General features: G+C 48.2%; 1 protein-coding gene across 1 annotated transcript in view; it reads left to right on the forward strand.

The window, feature by feature from the left end:
• The window catches only part of LOC148522333 (voltage-gated delayed rectifier potassium channel KCNH8-like), a 467,010-nt gene that overhangs the window by 176,798 nt on the left and 268,251 nt on the right, over positions 1 to 21,961 (forward strand). Inside the window, exon 2 of the mRNA XM_088474145.1 lies at positions 17,515 to 17,748. Coding sequence (XP_088330271.1) covers positions 17,515 to 17,748 — 234 coding nt within the window. The remainder of the gene's footprint in view (positions 1 to 17,514; positions 17,749 to 21,961) is intronic.

Consider the following 21,961-nt stretch of genomic DNA (forward strand, 5'->3'; position numbering starts at 1 on the left):
AGAATCTAATTGGTTGCTATGGGCAACATTTCCACTTCTAAAAACTCTCACTTTAGTAAATATACCCCTGTATGACTTGACAGGTCCAATAGTAACGAACAAGTCCATGGTTGAATTGCCAATTGACTACAATACAAATTTGGGTGTTCTAAATCTGCAGCTAGCATATGCCACTGAAGTTTGATGTTCACTTTCAAAGTATACTGTTGCAATTTGTTTTTAGAATGAGTGTTTTTAAATATTTTTTCTTTTTAAACATTATTTGAATTATATTTTTAAATAAAAAAAAATATTTGACTTTTTAAAAAAAAAAAATTTATATAGTGAACTTGTTTGTTACTTAAGGTTCCATTTTTTTAAACTAAAAAAAAAAAAGTATACATTTAACATTTAAGTGCAACCCTATTTGAGCCAATTTGCATACGTCTGAACTGGGTCGATCATTTGAAGAAACTTGCTTAAACCTGGAATGACTGTAAATTTTGAATTTTGTTCAATTTTTTTTTTATCATTCAAAAATTGGATAAATTATTGCAAAATTTTACCTGTACTGGCAGCCATTTTCCCTGTACTGCGCATGTGCAAATGACGGGAAAATACTGTACTATTTCAGGGAGTCTCCCTGACAATCGTGGAGAGTTGGCAAGTATGGCATTAACACGCCTCTGTGGGGCAGATTTCAAATGTGCAGAATATTTTGATATGGGAGGGGCGTGTACTAACTCATATCTGCATTGTATAAATCGCACCGTCCTGCATTTGTGGGCCACATGCAAAATCATCCAGTATTAACTCTGCATGCAAACATAATATTTGTATTTGCACCCCTTGCATTGCAGCATGGTTTGTCCAGGTGCACAGTTATGGTGCGTACACACGGAGCAATCTAAATGCAGGATATGAACGATAACGATATCGATCATATCGTTACCGCTCATATTTTGCATTTTTCAGTGGCCAATGACCAGCGATGTGCGGGCAGGGGTGCAGAGAGAGGGGGGGAGCGGGTACAAATTGCTTGGGCTCGCAGGAGGGGCCCGGCGGGGGCCCGGGTCCGGCACCGCTCCCCCTCCCTCTTACGTCACAGTAAGAGGGGGACACTGGGAGACTGCTCGTGGCTGCTAAAGCAGCAGCCAGAGTACTCTCCTATGCCTATGGGGGTACCATTGGCTGCACGCTGGGCTGAAAGGCACACAGCACCCCCCTCACCAGCGCGCATAGCGGCACTGCAAAAATGAAATTTGTAGTTTTTTAAGGGGCGTGGTGATTAGGCCACACCCCCTGTTACCAGGGCCCGGCACAGCTGTCGGCGAACCTGTGCGCGGGCATGCATGGACGATAGCGATATCATCCATTGCCCATGCATGCAGGGCAAACTGGTCGACAGGGCCATAGGGAGGGTGGTGCGGCCAGTGCCTCCGCACAGGGCGGAATCCTCCAAGGTCACCGGCCGCAACCTATCCGGCTCTGGAGGTCTGCAGGAAGAGACCTCCTGGAGTGCTACGCAGCTCTCACAGAGCAACGCCCACCACCCTGCCGCTGGCTGAAAAGGTATGTCCATACAGGGAGGAGGGGGCGGGGGAGAGCGAGAGGGGCGGCAGTGCAGCACAGAGCGCGCTGCCATCCTGATACAGCGCTGCTGGTCGATATCGACCAGGTTACTATAGGGACCCACAGTCGTCAGTGAGTTGGTGGTGTGCTGGATGATTGATATGGAGGGTGCAGGACGATCAGACAGCGATATTGTTAAGGCTGTCTGATGGCTCCGTGTGTATACACCATTACTGCTTTTGTTTTACTTTGCTCCCAGTGCGTAACCAACCCCTGTATTTATCTGTCATTTTGTAAATGTAAGAAATGTAAGCTGACAACTTCTGGTAATAACTGATATAAAGTATTTTACCACACAGGATTTATTTTGGATTAAATTCTGTAACATATGTGTCCTATAAAATATAGCCTCCATCTGTCCTGGTTTTCTAGGGACAGGAGATCACCGTGTACAGGCAATCTTTCCCCAGAACACTGAGAACCTCTTCCTATGCTTATAGTACTTGCAGCCATTATATCATAGATAGTTATTATTTCAACTAATGGAAGAAATCACAATATTGGGGCTCATTTAGAAAAGGATGTATTTCTGTTTTCTGAATGGCCAAGTACAGTACTGTCTGTAAAGCGCTGCGGAATATGTCTGCATTATATTATATAAATAGCTGGTAATGAATGATTAATAAAGAGGACAACTGCAGAAGTTGCCCAATCACATATCTAGCTATAATGTATCTAGTATATTCTATAAAATGTGTCTAGCATATTCTATAAAATGTATCTAGTATATTCTATAAAATGTGTCTAGCATATTCTATAAAATGTATCTAGTATATTCTATAAAATGTATCTATCATATTATATAAAATGTATCTAGTATGTCATATAATATGTATCTATCATATTATATAAAATGTATTTAGTATATTCTATAAAATGTATCTAGTGTATTCTATACAATGTATCTAGTATATTCTATAAAATGTATCTATCATATTATATAAAATGTATTTAGTATATTCTATAAAATGTATCTAGTATATTCTATAAAATGTATCTAGCATATGATATAAATTGATAACTAGAAGCTGATTGGTTGCTATGTGTAACTTCTCCGCTGGTCTTCCATAGGTTTGATACATCTCCCCCATGCATAAAATAAAGTTAGACAGATATAATTGATAGTGCACAGGGCAGATTTAGGGTGAAGAGCAACTTTGAACCTGAACAAACCATGCTTCAATGCAAGGGGAGCAAATACATATATTATGCTTGCATGCAGGGTAAATACTGGCCCACAAAAATAGGGATGGCCATAGATGTTTTCAAAACATCGATGGTGGCTGGCCGATGTTAACTAGTTTTGCCATCGATGACAGAGAACCAACCGTTTTCTGCCATCGATGGATGAATGGGAGCTGAAGTTTTCTTTTTTTTTTTTTAATACAGGACAGAGCTGAGCCCCGCCCCCGACATCTGTTAAGTCCCGTCCCTATTTTTGATTGGCCCGTAGCCTGACATCCCTCAGCAGCGATGGCCATCGAGGTGGTTCAAACCATCGATGGTTCATCATAGATGGTTTGTGTGCCATTGATGGTAATCACTGATGGTCCCATCGATGGTAATCATCGATGGACTCCCCACCGATTACCATCTCTACCACAAATGCTGGACAGCTTTATTTTTACACTGCAATTTAGAGTACAGCTAGGACACACCTCTCCACACTTTAAATTTCTCTGCACACTTTATATCTGCCCCAGCCGCAGTGCAACATAGTTTTTACAAGGTGCAAATTTGCTCCTTTTTTTTTTTTGTATTGCTCCCAACTCTGAATTAACCGCACAGTTAATGCACTTTCTTGTACCAAGCATGGCATATGCTGCGCTGCGAGGATCAAGACAGCCGTGTGCAGTAATTTTGATAACTAGGGTGATTGAATTGACTAAATTAAAGTTTTTAAATGACAGAATTTTTTTTTAGAGTGGTAAACGGTGTTAAGCAAAAAGCCTAAAGCAATCCATGGATCCACCTGTCTGTCCGTCTGCACCCAACATCCAATCCAGACAATGGCCCTCATTCAGAGCCACTCGCTAGCGGCAGTACGCTCGTTCCGAGTGATGTTCGCACATCTGCGCATGCGTACGGTTTTTAGTACGCATGCGTGAACCAGTCAGTGCGGCCGAAAATCATTTGTATGCAATATAGCGAGTGCCTGCTATTTTGAGTGACAGAATGAGGCGTATGTGGGTGGTAACAGGGGAAGGTGCTTGAAAACGGGGAGTGGAGATCCGATCGCAGGCGTGCTTAAAGGTCAAAACGGGCGTTTTATGGGTGTGCATAATTAATACAGCAGCGTCAATGACCACGTCACTTGGTTTTTTTTAACTCAGAACTGCTCGCAAAATAGCGGTTGAAAAAACCAACCACAAGAATAGCGAGCAGTTCATATCCTGTTCGATGTACTCGATTAATCTAATAAATAGCGGACATGACGTATGGTGCGAGCGGCCAGGGGGCGTTTTTATCAAATAAACGAGCGTATGTTTCGCTCGCTCGTTCAGACTGCAATGTGCGAACCGATCATTTGCATAGCCACCCCTTGTTTTTGAACGAACGACCGCAAATAGCGAACGGCTCTGAATGAGGGCCAATGTGCATTCTATAATGATAAATAACATCAAGACACCATATATCTGCTCATGAAGGCAACAGATTAGCTTTTTACATATGTAAGCAGTATAATAATAAATGCAGCTCAAGAGGCAGATAATAATGATACTGATTATCCTGCACAAATGTCTTATTATAATCACCAGATTTCTAAGCCCTATGCAGCAACAATTGTGTATTTCTCACAGTGATTAACGAGGGGGATAAGCCGAGAAAATGACTCTCCTTCGTTTTATTTTAATAATCTTGTGTTGATTCTGTCATTATTCTACATAGGTCCTTTTCTAATTTCTCTAAAATAAGGATAGTAATTTGTGAAATTTAGTTGGTCTTCAGTAAAGTAGAATGTCGGATAACGTCCGGTTCGTATAAATGGGAGATAACCTGTATGGTCCGTTAGTGTCCTCACCTAAAGCTAGAGCTATAATGCGTTCAGCAAGGCTACACAAAAATGGCCGTTGCAATATTTATCCAATCAATAGGCAACATTATATTGGAATTAGAACCCCTTTGAATCAGGCTCTAAATGCGCGTACAGAGGTATGGGCACTGCCTACTTACAGACTTTGCTGCCCCCTCCTCCTAGAGGGGGCAGCCAGGTTGGCACAAAGAGGGTATGGTGGGCGGAAAGATGAGGTCTGCAGGGGGCGTGGCGTTGCAACGTGACACCCCGCCCCCCGCTATACAGTGCAGAGAAAACAGGCATTGTATAGCAGGGGAGGGATTATGATGGTGCAATTCAGCATGAACACTATCCAACAACTTGTGTTCTGTAAGTGGGCAGCAGTAAGGGAGTGGGTGAGAGTGGGTGGAGGGGGGGTGCAGGAGACTTACCCACTTTTCCGGGTGGCCGGAAGCGACACACGATTTTTGGCAGCCTTCTGGCCATTCCGGGAGAGTAGGCAAGTATGGCGCACCATTCATATCGGGCATAGCTTAGTGGAGCACACACGGAGATGGGTCGTCTTGTGGGCATGCTATTGGAGTGACGCGGGCATGTCGGTGACAATGGATGCATACCTAGATGCCCGATCGCTCACATAGGAGGCCATACTTGGACTGCCGTAGGGCTGTGCAAGTTTTGATGGTGCGACTGATGGTGGTGTCTAAAGACGCCCCACCGGTAATATTGCGTGCATGGATGCCGATAGTGGGCATCTCAGTCCTTTGCACATTCGGTCGCACGGATGTAAACAGAGGCATCTGTATAAAGTCGCGGACAGGCAACCGCAAATCGATGCGACTGCGTACGCTTTTGCGCACAACTCAGAATCTGCCCATAATCGTGTATTTGGTAAGTGTGCATGCTGTAAACCCATACTTACCGACTTTCTGGCTGCCCCCTTGGGGAGGCTGGGGGTGTGGCGGCGGCATAAGTGAGTGGTGAAGGGTGGCTGCGCGATCGTGTCATTGCGGGCCCATCCCCCGCTTTACAGTGCTGATATTGTAAGGCAGGGGGCTACGATTGTGATTCAGTGCCAATTGCGTAATCGCCCCTCCCCCGAATTGCCCAATTTCACTCTATAAGTGGGTGCGACTGGGAGAAGGGAGTTGTAACGGGGAGGGGTGGGGGGGGGCAACAGCCAACCCGGTAGAGTTGCTTTCTCTTGCGGGGGGCTGGGAGCGGCATCCGATTTTCTTTTAGAAGGCGAGAGCGATGTTCATCTTTTAGATGGCGAGAGCGATGCAGTCCCCATGGAGCTCCGCCGGTAATGGAGACCCGGCGGTGCCTTTCCGGCTTTAGTGTAGCCTTCCAGGCACTGCCGGGTCCCAGTCTCATGCACATGCGCAGACGGACCATCGCGCATGCGCATAACACTAGAGCCCCGTTAGGCTGCCAGCAGCTCAGCGGAGGACCTCGCCGAGGACGAGGACTTTACTGGACTTCACGGGACCTCGCCAGAGGGGTAAGTATTAATACATACTAGTGGCATTTTTGTTTGTATCACAGTGATACTAAACAAAAATTGCCGCTGGTATTTTCGTTCGTTTATAAATGGGGACCCATGTGTATTAATAAAACCCAGATTCAGACTAAGGGCCTGATTCAGAGCCGGACGCAAGTGGCTGCTCGTTCGCTCCGAGTGATGTTTGCCCAACTGCGCATGTGTACGGATCATAATACGCATGCGCGAACCAGTCATTGCGGCTGAAAATCGTTTGCTAAATTGCGAATGCCTGCTATTTTGAGTGACAGAATGAGGCGTTTGTGGGTGGTAACAGGGGAAGGTGCTTGAAAATGGGGAGTGGAGATCCGAGCGCAGGCGTGCTTAAAGGTCAAAGCGGGCGTTTTATGGGTGTGCATAATTAATACAGCAGCGTCATTGACCACGTCACTGGGTTATTTTATAGTCAGAACTGCTCGCAAAATTGTGGTAGCAAAAACCAACCCCAAGAATAGCGAGCAGTTCATACCCTGGTCGATGTACTCGATTAATCTAATAAATAGCGGACATGACGTAGGATGCGAGCGGCCAGGGGGCGTTTTTTTCTAAATTACGTTCTCATGTTTTGTTCGCTCGTTCAGACATAGAGGCGTGAACAGACCGCAAAGAGCGAACGGTTCATTTAAATAGCCAGCCCCTTTTCCTGAACGAACGTCCGCAAATTGCGAACGGCTCTGAATCAGGCCCTAAATTTGTGTTTTCTATTCACGTGTGAATGATGCCCGGCGTTGAGCCCCCAATTTCTGGTATAAAGATGCAGAGAGCTCTGGTTTGACAGAAACAAGTAGAACCACTAAAAAGTTCTGTGTGTTCGGCTCGGCTGCTTATTGTGGAGTTAGTTTTCCCGGTCATGGTGACATCTGCAAACTGTTTCCTTCCGTATCATCTCATTAGGGCTCCCAGATGAGATATTCTATGCTCAGTGTCTATTCCCCAGCAGGTCACAGTGTCCCGTCCAAGCAAGGACATCAGTACGCCGGACACAGCGCCACCAATGTCTGGTCACAGGATCTGGGTTTTTTTTTTATCTTCTTTGAAGATTTTCGTCTGGCTTTGCTGGGTATACGACACTACATCTATAAAACCATCTCTGCAAGACCATAGCTCCTGTGGTACAATAAATATATCCATTCTAGCGACTGCCGGAATGCTGGAAATAATATGACATTTAGCAAACATAGGGGGAGATGTATCAAGAAATTGCGCGAGGCAACCAATCAGCTTCTGTTATTTATCGAGCACAGACTTTGAAATGACAGCTGATTGGTTTCTTTGGGCAACGACTTCACTTAGGGCCTTATTCAGAGATGTACGTATATCCGAGGATTAATGCACATCTCTGATGTTTTGTGGTCTGCCTCTGCGCATGTGCAGAACAGGTCCTGTGATCTCGCTCGCAGACCCCCTCCCAAGCCGCAGCTTGATTGGCATGCTGCAGCGTTTGGGGGGGGGGGGCGGAGTGAGGGCGTGCCTGGGATGAGTTCAGGGTCTGCGTCGGAGATTCATGGCCTCTTGTGTGACCAGGCACTGGCCAGGCTGCGGGAGGCTTCAGCCAATGGGTCAACAATCTCAACCTTATGTGCGGCTGTGCCAATCCGTCCATCTCTGAATCAGGCCCTTAATCTCTCTCCAAGACTTGATACATCTCCCTCTATAGTGTATCAAAAACATGTACAGCCCAATTTATATTTTTGTTATATTTAATAAATGGTCAACGAACAAATGGTCGACAAATGTTATTTAAAATTAACCCTAACCCTCCCCCTAGTGCCTGACCCTAACCCTCCATCCCACTGCCTATCCCTAGCCCTCCACCCCACTGCCTAACCCTAGCCCTCCCCCTAGTGCCTAACTCTTACCCTAACCTTAAAGATGTTGAAAAACCATAAATACATGTCTCAGCCATTTTTGTGTCGTCCATAAACCCATCGACCTTATAACCCTTTCAACTTTTCGCACTGTCAACCTTTGTCAGTCAACCTTTTGTACCTGTCAACCAATTGTATATTGATCATGTGGTGTCGACCCATTCATTCATGATCTTATCCTATTCGTAACTGAATAAATAAACCATACCTGCGTACTCTCCCAGAACGTCCGGGAGGCTCTCGGAAATCGTGTAGCGCTCCTGACTGCCGTAAGAGTATGCAAGTCTCCCAGAGCCGGATGCTACCTGTCCACATTCGCCTGCAAGCAGCTGTTCACTTACTCAGCACAAGTGGGCGGTTCAGGGCCGCCGATTACGTGATCCGCGCTGAATCGTGTCATCTTAGTCCCGCTCCCCGTTTTACAATATCTGTAATATCGGCATTGTATTGTGGGTGGCATGGCCACGATGGTGCCATCATGGTGATACACCCCCACACACTGCTTACCTATGCTCCACACACACACACTGCCTACCTATGCTGTGGCACACCCCCTCACACACTGCCTACCTATGCTGTGGCACACCCCCAAACACACTGCCTACCTATGCTGCGGCACACCCCCAAACACACTGCCTACCTATGCAGCACACCCCCACACACATTGCCTGCCTATGCTGCGACACCCCCCCACACTCTGCCTGCCTATGCTGTGGCACACCCCCACACACACTGCCTACCTATGCTGCGGCACACCACCACACACTGCCTACCTATGCTGCGGCACACACCCCTCACACACTGCCTACCTATGCTGCGGCATACCCCCCTCACACACTGCTTACCTATGATGCGGTACACCCACACACACACTGCCTACCTATGCTGCAGCACACCCTCACACACACTGCCTACCTATGCTGCGGCACCCCCCCTCACACACATTGCCTACCTATGCTGCGGCACACCCTCACACACACTGCCTACCTATGCTGCGGCACACCCTCACAAACACTGTCTACCTATGCTGCGGCACACCCCTCTCACACACTGCCTACCTATGCTGCGGCACACCCCTCTCACACACTGCCTACCTATGCTGCGGCACACCCCTCTCACACACTGCCTGCCTATGCTGCGGCACACCCCCCTCACACACTGCCTACCTATGCTGCGGCACACCCCCCTCACACACTGCCTACCTATGCTGCGGCACCCCCCCCCTCACACACTGCCTACCTATGCTGCGGCACACCCTCACACACACTGCCTACCTATGCTGCGGCACCCCCCCTCACACACACTGCCTACCTATGCTGCGGCACACCCCCCTCACACACTGCCTACCTATGCTGCGGCACACCCCCCTCACACATTGCCTACCTATGCTGCGACACCCCCACACACACTGCCTACCTATGCTGTGACATCCCCACACACACTGCCTACCTATGCTGTGGCACACCCCCCTCACACACTGCCTACCTATGCTGTGGCACACCCCCCTCACACACTGCCTACCTATGCTCCACACACACACACTGCCTACCTATGCTGCGGCACACCCCCCTCACACACTGCTTACCTATGCTGTCGCACACCCCCAAACACACTGCCTACCTATGCTGCGGCACACCCCCAAACACACTGCCTACCTATGCTGCGGCACACCCCCACACACACTTCCTACCTATGCTGCGGCACACCCCCCTCAAACACTGCCTACCTATGCTGCGGCACACACCCAAACACACTGCCTACCTATGCTGTGGCACACCCCCACACACACTGCCTACCTACGCTGCTGCACACAATCCTCACACACTGCCTACCTATGCTGTGGCACACTCCCAAACACACTGCCTACCTATGCTGTGGCACACCCCCACACACACTGCCTACCTATGCTGCGACACCCCCACACACACTGCCTACCTATGCTGCGGCACACCCTCACACACACTGCCTACCTATGCTACGGCACACCCCCTCACACATTGCCTGCCTATGCTGCGACACCCCCACACACACTGCCTACCTATGCTGTGGCACACCCCTCTCACACACTGCCTACCTACGCTGCTGCACACAATCCTCACACACTGCCTACCTATGCTGTGGCACACTCCCAAACACACTGCCTACCTATGCTGTGGCACACCCCCACACACACTGCCTACCTATGCTGCGACACCCCCACACACACTGCCTACCTATGCTGCGCCACACCCTCACACACACTGCCTACCTATGCTACGGCACACCCCCTCACACAGTGCCTGCCTATGCTGCGACACCCCCACACACACTGCCTACCTATGCTGTGGCACACCCCTCTCACACACTGCCTACCTATGCTACGGCACACCCCCCTCACACACTGCCTGCCTATGCTGCGGCACACCCCCCTCACACACTGCCTGCCTATGCTGCGGCACCCCCCCCTCACACACTGCCTACCTATGCTGCGACACCCCCTCACACACTGCCTGCCTATGCTGCTGCACATCCACCTCACACACTGCCTACCTATGCTGCGGCACACCCCCCTCACACACTGCCTACCTATGCTGCGGCACAGAACCCTCACACACTGCCTACCTATGCTGCGGCACCCCCCCTCACACACTGCCTACCTATGCTGCGGCACACCCCCCTCACACACTGCCTACCTATGCTGCGGCACACCCCCACACACACTGCCTACCTATGCTGTGACACCCCCACACACACTGCCTACCTATGCTGTGACACACCCCCACACACACTGCCTACCTATGCTGCGGCACACCCCCTCACACACTGCCTGCCTATGCTGTGACACCCCCACACACACTGCCTACCTATGCTGCGGCACACCCCCACACACACTGCCTACCTATGCTTTGACACACCCCCTCTCACACACTGCCTACCTATGCTGCGGCATACCCCCTCACACACTGCCTGCCTATGCTGCGACACCCCCACACACACTGCCTACCTATGCTGCTGCACACAATCCTCACACACTGCCTACCTATGCTGTGGCACACCCCCACACACACTGCCTACCTATGCTGCGGCACACACCCCTCACACAAGTATGAAATAACGATTGCTCTTTACTTATTAAATACTGAGACCTAACTTTAAGCGTAGTACTTACATACTGGTCCAAGCTGCGGCTAGCCACTTGAAACTCTGCCGGGAGTTGCCGACCCCAGTGATAATGAAACCTGTAAAGTCAAATGTATATAAAAAATGTATGTATAGTTATAATGACTTTATGACAGTCACAAATTTATGAAAAACAAGCAAAGGCAACAAAATATAAATACTAATATATTCTATATACAACACATAATATAAAATATATGAAAATATATATATATATATATATATATACACACTCTCTCTACAAGCACTGCATGTCAGTTGCTACAAATTAATCTTGTAATATCCATGATAGACTCTTGTGGATCGCAGTTCGATAGGGTATATTTCCCTATTAACATTATGCATATTTATTATTAGTTCTTGTGGTATATTTATATATGTTTTTATTACTGTATTATAAGTTTTCTTTTTTATGTTCCTGAATAATAAATTGTTTTATGGTTTTATACTTACCTACTCTCCCAGAAAGATGCGGGAGGCTCCCGCACCCCCGAATGGGTGTCCGAATCTCCTGCATACCACCCGCTTCCCAGTGAAGTGGGCATGATTTAGCCCCACAATTTCCTTGCGGTCCCACGAATCGTGGCTCTTTACCGTGACAGGGGAGGGGCCTATGTGTTTTTATTTACAAGTATCAGTATTTACAACTCTAAGCTTACCCCTACAGTACATTTGCTGTGACTGCTCATTTTTATGTTTACATTGTTATTCATGAATGCATAAATGAATATAAATCTGCCGATGATTATGGTATATGATCAGAGGTCATAAGTAAGGCTACACACCATTACATTATTTCATCTAAACATGCTCAGTACAGCTATTTTACAATTTTAAGAATAATATTACTAATATTATAGAGATGGGTTGGGGATGATGTGTCGACAGTCAAAAGAATGTCGGCATGTTCGAATTTCAACATATTGACAGAGTTGGGTACGGGATCACGGCGGTCGGGGTAGAGTCAGAATATCGACAGCGGCATCCTATTTGTCAAAATCCCGACCCAATTAGGTGAGTGTACTAACCCTAACCCCTATCCTTCCCCCTAACCAACCTTTCCAGCAGTCTAACCCTTACTCTCCCCCCGCAGAGTAACCCTAACCCTCTTCTAGTGCCTAATCCTAACCCCTAACCCTCCCCACCGCAGCCTAACCCTATCTCTCGCCCGCAGCCTAACCCTAACCCTCTCCTGTGCCCAACCCTAATCCTCCCCCCACACCCTAACGCTCCCCTAGTGCATAACTCTAACCCTCCCCCCCCGCAGCCTAACCCTCCCCCCCAGCCTAAACCTAACCCTCCCCTAGTGCCTAACCCCTAACTCTCCTCCCCGCAGCCTAACCCTATCTCTCCCCCCGCAGCCTATCCCTAACATTCCCCCCCGCAGCCTAACCCTATCTTTCCCTCCGCAGCCTAACCCTCTCCTAGTGCCTAACTCTATCCCTCTCCCCCTGCAGCCTAACCCTATCTCTCCCCCCGCAGCCTAACCCTAACCCTCCCCTAGTGCCTAACCCTGCCCCCAGCCTAACCCTATCTCTCCCCCCGCAGCCTAACCCTAACCCTCTCTTAGTGCCTAACCCTAACCCTCCCCTAGTGCCTAACCCTAACCCTCCCCCCCGCAGCCTAACCCTATCTCTCCCCCCGCAGCCTAGCCCTAATCCTCCCCTAGTGCCTAACCCTAACCCTTAACCCTCCCCCCACAGCCTAACCCTATCTTTCCCCCTGCAGCCTAACCCTAACCCTCCTCCCCACAGCCTAACCCTCTCTTAGTGCCTAACCCTAACCCTCTCTTAGTGCCTAACCCTAACCCTCCCCCCCGCAGCCTAACCCTATCTCTCCCCCCGCAGCCTAGCCCTAATCCTCCCCTAGTGCCTAACCCTAACCCTTAACCCTCCCCCCCACAGCCTAACCCTATCTTTCCCCTGCAGCCTAACCCTCCCCCAGCCTAACCCTAACCATCCCCTAGTGCCTAACCCTAACCCCTAACCCTCCCCCCCGCAGCCTAACCCTATATCTCCTCCCGCAGCCTAACCCTCCCTTAGTGCATAACCCTAACCCTCCCCCAGCCTAACCCTAGCCCTCCTCCTAGTGCCTAACCCTCCCCCTCCCTAACCCTAGCCCTCCTCCTAGTGCCTAACCCTCCCCCTCGCAGCCTAACCCTAGCCCTCCTCCTAGTGCCTAACCCCTAACCCTACCCCCTAAATCTAATACTTACCCTTGGGATGCCGGCGGTTGGGATTCTAGCACCGTTATTCTGACTGCTGTTGGGAATCTGACGCCGGTATTCTGAGTGCCGGGGTTATAACTGCATCCCATTGTCCCTGGTGACACATGCTTGCCGTTGTCGGACGCAGTGGAGCGATGTTTTTCTGCTGCGCATGCATCCCGAATGTCTGCGCACAGTACTGATTCAGACGTGCGATCTCTGACACGTATCCGAAATATGTTGGGCGTTCCTGGGCGGTGACAGTGGGACGGCTAATCAGACGCACGGTGATGCTGCATCTTATGGGCGTGTTATGGGATTGAGACTGAAAGTGCCTGAGTACAAAGGTCCTTCATCGCTCACATAGGCGGCCATGCTCAGACGCACAATCTGCTACCTGACATTGGGCTGGTGCAAGTCTCCATTGTGCGACCAGTTTTGGTCTGTGTTTTAAGCTTGTAACATAAAAAGAATATTATTATTATTATTATTATATTTAGCAACATAGAACTGAAAAAAATATCTTGGAAGAGATCAGGGTATGTTGGTAATTGAAGTAGGGGAAAACAAATCAACAGGAATTTAAGGGCCTCATTCTGGGTGGGATGTACTAAGGTTGCGGTGACGCCAGTCACCGCAACCTTCCAAATCGCATATGTACTAACATATGCGATTAGTATCGCAAAGGACAGCTCTTGCGATAAGAGCTGCCCTTTGCGCAGCAGCCGACGCCGGGTGACGGGGTCTCCGTGGGACCCCGCCCCCTCCGAGCCCCGGGAGCTTCCTGCTGGTGACCTGTGCAGGTAGTCCTGGGCTCCTCCTCCTCCTCCCTGCACCCGGAAGAAGATTAGGAGGACCCAGGAGGAGGGCGGGCCAGCAACCATGGACAGCAGGTGAGTGGGGCCAGCGCTGGGCAACGGCGGGGTGGCGAGGCGGCAGTGAAGCGTCGGGTGCAGGGTCTGATAAGAAGCTCATAGGCTTCCATAGGGTAATGCCAGGTTTTTCTGGCATTACGCTCTGCGCCGAAAAAAGGGTGGGCGGGGCTTAGTACATATGGAAATGTGGTAAAAACCCTGAAAACGGGGTTTTACCGCATTTTTCCTTTAGTACATCCTACTCTCAATTTTATAAGTACTGCGCATGCCTCTGAGTTGCACTATGACCCGATTGTTACCACCAGGGCCGGCTCCAGGGGTCAGAGCACCCTGTGCTGGCTCTTTGCAGGGCGGCGCGTGACCGAAAATGTAGACGTGTCCTAATTACCATAGGCCACACAACCTACGTGAAGTTATTTGGAGGCGTGCCCGCATGGCATGCCTCCAAATAACGTCAGGCTGGGGGGAGCCTCACTAGCTGGGCTTCCCCCAGCCCTCTCCCGTCACTGAATGGATGCTGCGGGCAGCATCCATTCAGACTCCGGGGTCCGACACCGCCACACAGCTACACCGGTGGGGGTCCCCAACCTCTTGATTTGACCACCCGCTGAAATCGGGATGTTGGGGAAGGGTGCACCCTCTATGGATCAGATCCCTCCAAGCATGCCCTGCGGCCGCCGCATCTCTCTGCGCATGCGCAGATGGACTCCCGGTTCATAAACCCGGAAGTCCACGGCGCAGCGCACATCGCAAAGGACAGCTCTTATTGGAAGAGCTGTCCTTTGCGCTACTGATGGCATATATTAGTAAATATGCGATCAGTAGGAATGCGGAGTGTGGCGGGATGTACTACGCAAGGTTAGTACTTCCCGCCCCTTTAGAGAAATCATCCTCGGCATTAGCATAAGACGGACGCGTCTACGTGCATCTCAGGCCCTAAACGTGACTCTGTATAACTGTACTACAGATGTGTTCACTTCACATACATCTTACCCCTGTGCGCTACAAGTCGCGTGAAACATAACGCGTGAGCGGTGTGCAACTCGGTAGAGCCAAGCGACTTTTCGTGCAACTTTTTACCTTCAAATGCTTTTTATACGCAAAGTGATGCGAATAGGACGCACAAGCAGCTTCTGACGATTAAAATAATAGCGGCACGCCTGTATTCTGTGTGCGACTGCGGCACTGTGTAAGTGGGTGTATTTGCACGCAGATACAGCCGCACTCGGGCACCGGGTTAGGCACTAAGGGGGGAGGGTTAGCATTAGGGTGCAGGCCGGGTAGGGAAGGTTAGTATGAGGGTGCAAGAAAGGAGGGATAGGGGGTATATAGGACATTTGATTTAATACATCGGGATGCTGCTGTCAGTGTACTGACATCCGGCATCTCTTCCATCAGTATTTTATACCGATTCTATCATCCGTCATGTGTGTGCACAGTGGATTCAGACAGATCTCCTGCACCTAGTATGGGGTAGGTGTAAGTGCCAATGATAGTGATGACGGCTGCTCTTGCGAACATAGCAGTGGGGCGCTGCGATCCCAAAGATACGCACGGCTGACATATATTCCTGGCCTCTTCCTTTAAACTGCGGCAGCTGGCCGATGTCACGCAGATTATCTGATGCTGCGTTGGACAACACAGCTCGGATAAGTAATGCACAGGGGGCGTGATGCATTACCATATCTGCAAAGGTCGCAATTGCAAAGCTGCCTGCGTGCATACATCATATATCTATAGCCTGCATGCATACATCATATATCTATAGCCTGCGTGCATACATCATATATCTATAGCCTGCGTGCATACATCATATATCTATAGCCTGCATGCATACATCATATATCTATAGCCTGCATGCATGCATGATATATCTATAGCCTGCGTGTATACATCCTATATCTCTAGCGTGCATACATCATATATCTATAGCCTGCGTGCATACATCATATATCTATAGCCTGCATGCATGCATGATATATCTATAGCCTGCGTGTATACATCATATATCTATAGCCTGCATGCATACATCATATATCTATAGCCTGCGTGCATACATCATATATCTATAGCCTGTGTGCATCTTTGCAATTACGATCCTTGCAGAATCAGGCCCTCAGTGCTTTCCTTATATGTATGTTCCCATACGTGCAACACATTATATAGAGAATGCATTCCCTATGTTTATCTTCTTGTACATGTAAATTGATCATATCATATGTGGGAAACATGTACAGTATGAATTCCATATACAAGGGGAAGGTAATTCAATCAGCGGTGAGGTCTGAATGGAACCTTGAATGCTGTCACCTCGCGGGTTACACGGGCAGGAAAACCTGCGTATTTTTTAATGCATCTTGTTAGAAGCGCAAACAAGAAACTAGGGGGGTTTCTCCCGCAATGACTCATTATGGGCCAAATTCAGAGGTGGATGCAGGGGCGATGTGGGACACAAGCTGCCGATGTTTTCAGTCTACACCTGCGTCCGAGTCGCACTGTGTGTCCATACTGCTGTTTTCCACCGGGAGGCACAAAATGACTTTGGGTGCAAGAGCTGGAGATTTCAGTGGCGTTCCCGGGAAGTGACATGTGGGGCTCTAGCCAGGCGCAGGTGTCTCAAGATGCAGCACCGCTGAAACGGGACGTCATGTTCAGATGGCGAAATTGCACCTGCCATAGGGCTGATGAAAGATTCGATGTTGCGACCGATGGTGCGTCTAAATACGCAATGAGACGGAATAGCGTTGCTACCAGTGGACGTTTGAGTAGTCTCCGAATTGGTCGCTTTATTAGCATAGAGACACGGTTGCGTCAAAAGACGCGTGTTCTGAATCAGGCCCTATATACGCGGCTCCGCAACACATGAGGGTCCATAGTCTTGGTTTAGTTTTATCCCTAATGCCAGCCCAGGAAAAGATATAAATGTTTGTTACATTTTGAAAGTATATGGGGTAAATGTATCAAACCTTCTAAAGAGGACAGGTGATTTACCCATAGCAACCAATCAGCTTCTAGCTATCATTTACCACTTGTCCCCTTCAGAAGATTTGATACATCTCCCCCTCAATAACAAGAGTAATATATATATTGGGGTACTCACTGCTTAGGAGAAAATAGATGATTGCTACTCTTACTTATTAGACCTGTACGATTACTACAAAGCCGAATGTGCTTCTAGAAGCGCGTAGAGGATTACACAACGCTCCGTTACTGATACTGATCTTCTCTTCTTCCAGACAGCAACTTCGTTTTGGGTAACGCACAGGTGCTGAACTTGTTCCCCATAGTCTATTGCTCGGATGGGTTCTGTGACCTGACTGGCTTTGCCCGGGCAGAGGTGATGCAGAAGAGCTGTGCCTGTAAGTTCCTCTATGGCCAGGAGACCAGCGAGCAGCTCAAGGTGCAGATCCAGAAAGCTCTGGATGAGAAGAGGGAATTTAAGACAGAGATTATTCTGTACAGGAAGAGTGGTGAGTAATAACCGCATTATTAGGATGCCATCCAGACATTGCACCGTCAAGTAAAAGCATATTACTGTATATGTAAGCGTATGTATATGTAATATGTATGTATGTATGTGTATATATATATATATATATATATATAATGTGTTCTTGAGATCGGAATTGTTGCTTTGTCATCACAAACTAAAATAGCCAGTGCAATTGCTTTTTTTAGATTTTTTATTTCATATGCTCTTTTGTGCTACTGTAATGAATGCATAAGAAACCCTAACTTTAGTATATTATTGGTTCTGGGGCGTTTTAAAAGAGGAGGGGGCCTGTGTGCAGACTTAGGGGCCTGATTCATTATGGATCACTATTGCAATCGCAGCTCCGTAATCGCACGCAGGTCTGCTGAGAAAATATGCTAATGATTGTTATCGCAATGCCGTCGCACAGCCAGCATAGAGACGCCCGCTACCGCTATCTCACATCCGTAATACCTTGCAGTTCTGCGTACACATCGGAAACATTGGACCCCTAACCATAGCCCCTATTGAGGATAATGAGGACCGCAGTCTGCAGTGTTAGGTATCTCTGACATCTCCTGCGTTCAGGTTTTGATACATCACCCAGATTGTTAGACCACGCAAAACCTACTGTTTCTGCGTGACGTTACCATTGCGTAGTAAACCCCATGGTGACCAACTCTGTTTAACTGACACTTGTGCATATGTCATAGACAGCACCCTTAATGTTGACACTATTGTCTGCGATACTGTAACACATGACAAGACATTGAGGCAGAGATAACAACTACATGTCGATTGTGAACATAATGTTCCTTTAAGTCTAACAGCTGTAGAAGCATCAATATGAGCTAGTGACTGACCAGGCTGCTTCTATCGGGTTATGGTTCATGCTGTGCTGTGTATTTGCATTGCATCCAATTCCTCTTCCAATAACTGCAGCTCAGTGAATCCTTTCCTTAGTGGATTGGGGCTTGGATTCCTGCTTATATTTATCATTATACACAGATGGGATTTCTTTTAGGATAAAATGTATTTCTCGATGCGCTGTTGCAATCAGCCAGCGCTTTAACTACAGTCGTCGTGTCCCATATTTTCTTTGTCGCAGAACTTTTTTGTTCACACGCGGTTCCATATAAAGCAGACGTTGTCTATATAGAACTTGTTATACACTGCATATGTAAAATATGGTACAATAAAAGGACCCTTAGCTCATACATGATGTCGGCAACGTGTTAGTAACGGATTCTTGTCTACTTTTAAATTCTTGCTCCAAGAAAATGTGGAGATAAGGTTGATAAGAAGAGGTGGGTGTGGCCTGATGACACCATCATCAAGTGGGTGGAGAATGTCGGAGCCCCTGTGCTTTCAGTTTTCACTGAGGTGGGAACTCGGGATTTGGAAATGAAATGGCCTCCATCAATAGCGCCATCGTTGCCTACCATCAATGGCTTGAACCATTGGTGGGCAGCACAAATGCGGACACATGAATGTGTTGAGCCAATCAGGGGAGGAGGGTGGGGCTAAGGGATGGCCATTGGGTGGTTGAGCCTATGCAATGTGCGACGGGGATGAAAAAAGTCATCACGGCATCACCAACGTGTCTTCATTGGCAAAATACCGACCATTTGGTAGCAAGCCATCAGTGTTTCTTAAATATCAATTCTCTAGGAGAATTACCGGGGTGAGTACGATATCCCAGCAGTCAGAATCCCGACAGTCACAATGCCGACTCCAGAATCCTGATGGTGAAAATCCTGACGCATGGTGGTGAATATTCTAACACTACCCCTAGCCCACCCCTCCTGCAGCCTAACCCTAACCGTCCCCTTTGGTAGCCTAACCCTAACCCTCAACCTAATACTCACCGTCGGGATTCTGGTGCTGGTATTGTGATGTCCGTTGGGATTCCGGAGCTGGCATTGGGATTCTGACAGACGGGATCTTGACTACATCCCGGAATTAAAAACGGGAAAGAGAAGAAAACTCTAGACGTCTATGTATTGTCGTATAGTTTTACATTGATAACATTAAAGAATATTTTAATAGATTCATATAAGTTTGTGCCCCCAACAAAAAGAGTTTTCTTCTCTTGCCCTTTTTTGATACTTTATCTTACTCTAGGGGAGCACCGCCAACTTTATTTGTTGATGGCATTTTTGATTATCTGATTATGTAACATTGATATTCTTTTGCCATACAACCTGAGATATTGGCCATATATTTATTTTCTATACTTGTGCGGAGACACTTTCCCTTTGTCGACTACATCCCGGAATTGCCTGCTTTTCCTGGGTGTTCCAGCAGTCTCGCCGTGTACCAGGAGTCTCCTGGACAGTCTGTGAGAGCAGGTAATTAGGCGTCTTTGTGAGTTCTCCCTGCTTTTGCCCTGAATGCAGCAGAGTGTGAGAGGGGTGCTGGTGAATTTCTACTCTCAGCAGCTTGTCCCATTAGCCACATATGTATGAATTTGGATGGTTGGCAGGATGATAGTTCTTTCTTTGAGTTTTACTTTCTATCTCTGTGATAAAAAGTATAAACTGTCAGAGATACCTCAGGCCCACAGCCCCAGCGGTCTGCATTGCTGGCACTTAGCAGCATGGATCCGGGAATGGATGGGATTTCTTGTATGTGCTTCTCACTCAGGGCTGCCATAAATTGACCCGAAGAGAAAGGTCCTATTAGTCTCCACTGTGCATCTTTTACACCCAAATAATGTACCAACAGCACTTGTTTCATCCAACTCTAATAGTTTCCTTCTTTCCTTTTAGGTTATATTTAGTTGGGCTATTTTTTTTTACTTTTAAAAAGATTTTAGGTGTTTTCCCTTTGGCCTGTCCAGGGATCCCTATTTTCTACACCTGCACTTGGAGTTTCCCATAACTGCTCATAAAGGTGTATTAAGGATTATGGGGTCTAGTTACTAAGCAGTGTTAGGAGACAGAGTGAAAAGTGATAAGAAAGTGATAAGGTACCAGCCAATCAGCTCCCAACTGTCATTTTTCAAACACAGCCTGTGAGATGACAGTTGGGAGCTGATTGGCTGGCACCTTATCACTTTATTATCACTTTTCACTCTGTCTCCTAACACTGCTTAGTAAATAGACCCCTAAATTTGAAGTGCATGGAGAGACAGCTCAGGGGCATAGGATCAGGGCCTGGGTGATATGGAGGGGGTGTGGCCAAATCCAGGAGGCGTGGCCACTCTCCCCCCCCCCCCCCCCAAATAAAAAAAAAACTAGGCTGAGTAGGGGAGCATTTATTTCCCTCAACAGCTGCTCCGGGCTCCACCAGACCCCTCAAAGGAGCCATCAGATAATTTCACGTAGACTCCAAAAAAAAGGTAAGGGCCTGATTCTAGGCCACACACACTGCAACGGAGCGATACTTTCCTTCTGCGCGCCTGCGTCTATGTCGTACGGATGCACCCCGGGGAAGAGCTTTGCTACGGCATACTATGACTTAATATTCCCATAAAACAGTGAACTATACGTTTTCCCAACGGCCTCATTTGTTCTTCAACCTTTTCTTTTCATTGTCTTTGTCTTTCCATTCTCCATCAAAATTGAAGCACTGACGGGACCGTACCTATGAAATGTCCCTCTCTATCTGCCGTTTGGAATCCTTTTCATATTGTAATAATTATTGAGCTCTGCTTTTATTTTGTCTTTTTACCACAGCCACCGAGGTTGAATGAATTAACTGGAGATTAACACAAATGAATAAATTCAGCCAAGATTATGGCAATTGGGAAGATGTACTGTACGGCTGGAGGCAGGCTCTTCTCACGCTGTGACCAGCAGTCAGGGGGGCAGATACATTACAGTATCGTCGCATTAGTGCTTTTAGCTTTGCGGCTCTGGCTCTCTGGAAATCGCTGGCACTGCCTGACACAGGGCCTGATTCAGACCCGCTCGCGAGCGCTGAGCACTCGCAAGCGGGTCGATGTTGGCCAAGTGCACATGCGCACGAGGGAGCCGGCTCCTTCGTGCGCATGCGCGAGACCCGCATAGCGACGGGCAAGCCGTCGCTATGGGTCTCGCTACAAAGGGGGCATGCTGTCGATGTTGAGTGATAGCACGCCCACTTTGGTGGGCGTGCCGGGGGCGTTGCTGCCCAGACGGAGACGTTCCCATGGGAACGCCTACCGTCTGGGGCTGGCCCCACTGACATCACAAGTGATGTCAGTGGGAGTGCTTTTAGCTCTGATA

The sequence above is a fragment of the Taudactylus pleione genome, unplaced genomic scaffold (genome assembly GCF_031769625.1).
Source record: "Taudactylus pleione unplaced genomic scaffold, aTauple2 ptg000147l, whole genome shotgun sequence".
Taxonomy (NCBI): domain Eukaryota; kingdom Metazoa; phylum Chordata; class Amphibia; order Anura; family Myobatrachidae; genus Taudactylus; species Taudactylus pleione.